This window comes from Trachymyrmex septentrionalis, unplaced genomic scaffold (genome assembly GCF_001594115.1).
Source record: "Trachymyrmex septentrionalis isolate Tsep2-gDNA-1 unplaced genomic scaffold, Tsep1.0 scaffold9, whole genome shotgun sequence".
Classification (NCBI taxonomy): domain Eukaryota; kingdom Metazoa; phylum Arthropoda; class Insecta; order Hymenoptera; family Formicidae; genus Trachymyrmex; species Trachymyrmex septentrionalis.
This window is the reverse complement of record NW_017306091.1, coordinates 3,937,108-3,943,168: the sequence shown is the minus strand read 5'-3', so window position 1 is coordinate 3,943,168 and position 6,061 is coordinate 3,937,108. Positions and strand designations below refer to the sequence as shown.

The following is a 6,061-nucleotide window of genomic DNA, read 5'->3' as shown; positions in this document are numbered from 1 at the left end:
CATTTTTTTTCTTTTAACATAAAAGTGTCTACACGGCAAAATCGTTGTATCGCCATTAATGGGCGCGTCGTTGTCGACGAGCGAACGAGGCAAATGGAATTTTGAGGTTAACTGTCCACTGACCAAATCGCTCGGTCCCTTTTCAGCCTCGGATCTTCTATGCAAACGTGGATCCATCGTATTTATGTTAAAGCGGTAATCGTACGAGGAAACGCGCCGCGCGCGTGCAGAATCTAACGCAGAATTTATACGCCCAAGCGTGAATGTTTCTCGAGCCACATATGTCTCAGAGATTTTTCTCCCCTGGCTTTACGACAACGCGATATTAGCTACGACAAACGAGTCGAACTCAAGTCTCGTTTGACCGTGTAATATCCTCAACAATCCAGTACAAATATGTATCGTGATAACGTGATTTGGAGATATTAACAGCAAGTGTTCCGCGATGCGTTACGAATTCGATCTTGTCGCCATCTTGGCATTTTAACTGTCACAATGATAATGATATGATTCTCCTGCTATTTAGCAGAAGCCCAAGATTTTCAATGTTATTTACGATTTTACTCGATTTTATGATTATATATTCGTATATATTTTATAAGTTTGTATTTGCAATATACAGGTGTATGCACATGGATTATTAAGGAATTATAATTGTTTAATGCATGAAGTTGCCCGCATATTAGTATGTAGGCACATTCAGAGCGCGTTCTTCCTATCTACTTATTCACGCATCATGATTGTTGAATGTTTCCTTTTAGGAGACACATATGTGGTTGTTCTACTTTTGTTTATTATTTATTGAATGTCAAGGAAAATATAATAAAACGTTTGTGTCGAGTGTGTCTCTTTTGAAAGGAGCCTATTTGAGAAATGACGTTTTTCTCTTTGAAGCAGCTGGAAGTGATGTTTCGTAGTTTGACATATCGATATTTGACGAATAACATAATAATAAAATAAAATTCGTAAAAGTATATCGTAATTTATAGTATAACAGCAATAATGATATATGATATTTCATAAACAACCAACAGAGTCATGATGTTCAAACATTTAAGGCGTAGTTTCATGGTGACGTTAAAGCTTATTTTTAACGATAAATAGGTTACGTAATCAAAATTAATGAATAGTAAGCGTCAATTTTGATTACGTGACCCGTTTTGCTGCTCATTATAATGACCGTCGAGTGTGCATGAAAAGGTACCTTTAAACATAGCACATTTATACATAGCATTCTATATACATATAGAACATATATATATATATATATAAGGTGTTTCAAAATTCACGTTCGCGAAATATAAGATGTGATATTTTATGCTAAAAGAAACAACTTATTTCTTTTGTAAAAAATGCGTCTGACAAGTAGTTTTTGCAGGAAAGCAGGTTGAAATTGTACGAGTAAACACAAAAATTATTTATCGAATGTTACTGCAGAAAAAAGTTGTCCATTTTAGTACAAAAAACGACTTTTTTCTTTAGCAAAATTGCGTCCGATAAGTAATTTTTGCAGGAGAGCTGATTGAAAAGTCAACATATAAGCGCAAAAATTATTTATCGAATGCACAATTTTGTTAAAGGAAAAAGTTGTTTGTTTTAGCATAAAGTATCACGTCTTGTACTTGGCGGGCACGAATTTTGAAACACCCTGTTCCATAGTTCCATTATTAAATTGATGAAATTATATGATTAATATGGTAGCGTTCTTTATTTTAGGTTTTCAATTGGTTGACTTTTCGAAAATATATGTATAATTGAATATAATAAATTAAATATAAACTCTTTAAAAGCTGCGTTAATTTGCTGCATTATAAAGAAGTTCATATTTAATTTATTATATTCAACTTTATATAATCTGTTTGGAGATAAGTATTATATCCTAATAAATAAAAATTATCTGTGACTAATTTTAGAGGACGCCACAAATATAATATTTATTCTATGATATATAGTCACAACATTATGCTACAAATGTTTTAAAGAATTCTTTGAGCGGTCAATTCGTGAAATTTTTTCTTCTGATTGGTCGCTGCTTCGAGGCATTCATAATAAGACTTTGATCGCCCTTGGAGTATGTGAAGTTGTAATATCGTGATTCATTGACCTTATTAATCATGTTTAAAACTTGTATCTTGCATTAGAATGATTGCTTAATAAAAAACGATAAAGAAGTCTATACAGGCTCGGCAACTGTAATGTGGAATCTATATCAGTAGAAAAAAACTATATCGTGGAGCACTTTCAAAATTTAGAAAATCCACACCCAAAATTTAGCGTAGTGTGGAAATCCACACTCAAGGAATCCAAGAGTTGGATTAAAAATCATATATAAATTTTTTTAAATGTGTGCAGATGTCGACCGATATTCGTGACAGTACAATTGCGCGCATAGCAAAAATTCAACTTTTATAGTGATCATTTGTACTGACCGTAATCATGCTGTAACGTGCCGTAATGTGTGCTGTATGCCATTATCTGTAAGAGTTAGAAAAATTACTCTCTTACAATTGAATGAGAGGGGAATACTCGAATGTGATTAATCAATTCTTACAAATTACGGTTACGGCTAATATCAATGATATCCCTTACCGACTAGTAGACAGAACGGGCGTTGTAATTCGCAATTGTAAAAAGGGCACGATTAACCAATAGCACAAAATAAATAAAAAATAAAGAAAGGTTATCATTTTTTACTTCCCCCTTTTTCTCCTCCTTTTATTAATAAAAAATTCCACATCCGTAGGCGAGATAAGTTGCCTTTGTGCGTAGTAGCTACGCAGATGAAAGCGTGGAGGAAAACATTTCTGACTGTAGACATGACGTCAAGTACTCACGAGGAAATCATCTGTGGGGAATCGTCAATGGAAGCCCATATGTTGAAGATTTTATGTGTGGGACGCGTTTGCCTTGACATTATTCATGTGTGCATGCAATTTCCTTCGGAAGATTCCACTCAAAGGTTAGTGATTTTGATTTTTTTTAGAGTTAAGATAAATATCTCAATAACTAAACATGTATTTACGTACACATACGTCTGCACAAATACATAAAATTTATTATTATAATATTAATCTCAAATGCTTTTTTTCAATGCTTTTTTACGTTACAATGTTATAATTTAATTGTTCTTGCAGATTACAATAAAATTATTATAATATATTATATTTAAAAAAATATGCTTATTATAATAAAAATCAGGCTTGGCGAATTGACTCGCCTCCTTTTTTCCTGGGTATGGAAATTTCGAGTGAGGGACGGGAAAATGAAATGGTGATAATTGCGAAATTTGCCGCTTTTCCGCAATTTTTACTGATAAATTCATTCGAATCTCTATTATTTACAATTTAAAAGAATTAAAAGTTGTATTGCTATCACGAATATCGACAGCAATGTACAATATTTAAAAAAAATTACGGTTGCTTTTTAATTCAATTCTCGGATTTCTTGAGTATCGAATTTCCATATTAAACTTTTTGAACTCCACAATTCCACGCTGTAAATGCTGACCATAATACTATAAAGAAATAAAGTTTTGTGTAAATAGGTATATGTCCGATCACTGAGATGTTTTCCTTAATTAAATAAATTTGCCGCGTGAGAAAACAGCGAATTCATTGATCCGGTCTTCAATCAATGGCAGATTTAATATACGATACCTAATATTTAAATATTTATATAATTTCAATTAAGATTATATTAAAATATTTTCCATTTGGCGTTAACAACGCTTGTGAATATTATTCGTTCTTGTATAATATTTAATAAATAATAAAGATGAAATGATTTCATGAGCGTTGCGAGCGTCAAGTGGAACGTATTTTGGATAGTAATAATTGAATCTCTGATCGCACATGATATTTTATTGGCAAAGTTCAAGATTGATTAGCATATTTTTTTAATAACAAAACTGTTGACATTGCAATTAAATTTATCTATTATAGATTGACCAATGAAATACCACTGCTCAGTCCACGTGCGATTTATATATACAAGGTGACCCGAAAGTTTTTGCCAATCGCTTTTATGTAGATAGAGCGGATTAAACTGAGTCGAAAAATCCTCTATCATTTTACAATTTTCGCAATAGTTAACAAAATATTAATTACTAAAAATTGGCCAAATATTGGTCTTGAATAATTTTTTAATACCATCAACTTTATAGAAAAACTGCAAGAGACAAAAATTATTTATTTTTTTCTCATAGAACTCTAAGAATTTTTTCAGAATTTTTTATTAACTTTTTAGTATTGCATTTTCTTATTTTTACCAACGTGAAAAAATATGGTATTAAAAAATTCTGAAAAAATTCTGAAAAAATTCTCAGAACTTTATGAGAAGAAAATAATAAATGATTTTTGTCTCTTGCAGCTTTTCTATAAAGTTGATAGTATTTGAATAAAAAATTATTTAAGACCAATACTTGGTAATTTTTAGTAATTAATATCTTGTTAACTATTGCGAAAATTGCAAAATAGTAGAGGACTTTTTGACTCAGATTAGTTCGCTCTATCTACACAAAAGTGATTGGCAAAAACTTTCGACCATGTATGTATATATTGACACATTGCCCAAGAAATATTACATATTTTTAACCGTTATGTTTTATTTTAGAGAATTTAAATAAATCAATAACATACTAATTTATCAAAGTTTTTTGAGAGTTTTCTAATTTTTCGATTCTTTTAATTAGTATAAATTATTTAAAAGATAACTTATAATATGCAATTTTTGCGAATTTTTAATTTAGACATTTCTAATTTCTTGTTATAAACATAATTTTCAGATCTACTGATTACAGATGGCAAAGAGGGGGCAATGCATCCAATACTTGTACTGTACTATCATTAATAGGACAACCGTGTGAGCTTCTGGCATGCTTGAGCGCAGACGAACATATTAATTTTCTGCAAAACGATCTGCACAAGTATAAAATTGACTATTCCCATTGTCCTATGATAAATGGCATTGGATGCCCCGTCTCAAGTATTATATTGAGTTTGGACACTGGATCTCGCACAATTATTCATCATAATTGTTTACCCGAATTAACGTTAAAGAATTTCGAGCAACTTAATTTAGAGGAATATAGTTGGATTCATTTTGAGGTTTGTCTTATAATGTAGGAAGTATTATATATGAAGCATTTGAATTGTTTCCTATTTTTAGGGAAGGCATATAGATGTAGTGCTACTTATGATACAACGTATAGATAATTATAATAATTCATTAAATTGTGATCTCGCTGTCAAAAACCGCATGCCAATTACAATTAGTGTAGAATTAGAAAGTCCCAGATCAGGTTCCAGGATATTGAATCTATTGTCGTACGTTGACGTAGCATTTATAGCAAAAGAATTCGCTGAGTATCTGGGTTTTAGTAATATGAACGAAGTGATACATAACATCGGCCAAGATTCTAAGTAAGGGAATATACCAATTACTTTAATATTTGTAAATATAAAAGATGCGTCAACACATAATATTGTATTATACATATAAGAGATTAATCTCCTTTTAGAGGAGCTATTATTTGTGCTTGGTCGGAGGAAGGTGCAATCGCTCGTACTCCATGCGGCTCAATAGTGCAATCGCCAGCTTTCCCACCTCGAAAGGTAATCGATACTTTAGGTGCAGGTGATACATTTAATGCTGCTGCTCTGTATTATTTGAACAAAAGCAAAGTTGAATTTATGCACAAATATAAAGAAGAAGCAGCTTGTACGAATGATAATCAAATGAAGGATGCCTCTGATAATAATACTGCAATTAAACGAGATGTTAAGGAAAATTTAGATATAAGAAGTTCGGAGTACAATCGAGCAAAATTTATTAATGAAACAGTTCTACAACAGGCTATTAAATTTGCATGCTGCATTGCTGGTGCAAAAGTAGGATTGAGAGGATACGATTGTCTTGACATAATTTCTAGTGACATTTTACGATCGAATTTTTCAGAAAATTAGTAGAATATATTTTTGAGATTTTTAATTTAGGCTTATAAACAACAGCATTATATTGTATATATAACAGCATTATATTATATATATAACTATACATTTTA

The 6,061-nt window shown here is 31.3% G+C and overlaps 2 protein-coding genes across 4 annotated transcripts in view; one reads left to right on the top strand and one right to left on the bottom strand.

Moving 5' to 3' along the window:
- The window catches only part of LOC108756013 (symplekin), a 5,847-nt gene extending 5,670 nt beyond the window's left edge, over positions 1-177 (bottom strand). Inside the window, exon 1 of the mRNA XM_018499545.1 lies at positions 124-177. Within this exon, the coding sequence (XP_018355047.1) occupies positions 124-177 (54 nt within the window). The remainder of the gene's footprint in view (positions 1-123) is intronic.
- A 641-nt stretch (positions 178-818) lies between these two features.
- LOC108755743 (ketohexokinase-like) lies at positions 819-6,003 on the top strand. 3 transcript variants are annotated; one of them, XM_018498957.1, is made up of 6 exons: positions 819-1,200; positions 2,744-2,959; positions 4,784-5,105; positions 5,167-5,420; positions 5,519-5,612; positions 5,853-6,003. In XM_018498957.1, the coding sequence occupies exons 1-6, from the start codon at positions 1,193-1,195 to the stop codon at positions 5,961-5,963; spliced, it is 1,005 nt and encodes a 334-aa protein (XP_018354459.1). In that variant the 5' UTR covers positions 819-1,192; the 3' UTR covers positions 5,964-6,003. The 3 variants fall into 3 exon arrangements, with proteins under 3 accessions (XP_018354459.1, XP_018354458.1, XP_018354457.1); XM_018498956.1 differs by having other exon boundaries at positions 2,749-2,959; positions 5,519-6,003; XM_018498955.1 differs by having other exon boundaries at positions 5,519-6,003.
- The last annotated feature ends 58 nt before the right edge of the window (positions 6,004-6,061 follow it).

Bases quoted from the DNA above. Each gene is read 5' to 3' on its own strand.
- LOC108755743 (XM_018498955.1), top strand. The intron at 2,960-4,783 runs GTTAGTGATTTT...CATAATTTTCAG, and splicing joins TCGGAAGATTCCACTCAAAG to ATCTACTGATTACAGATGGC. The intron at 5,421-5,518 runs GTAAGGGAATAT...ATCTCCTTTTAG, and splicing joins AACATCGGCCAAGATTCTAA to AGGAGCTATTATTTGTGCTT.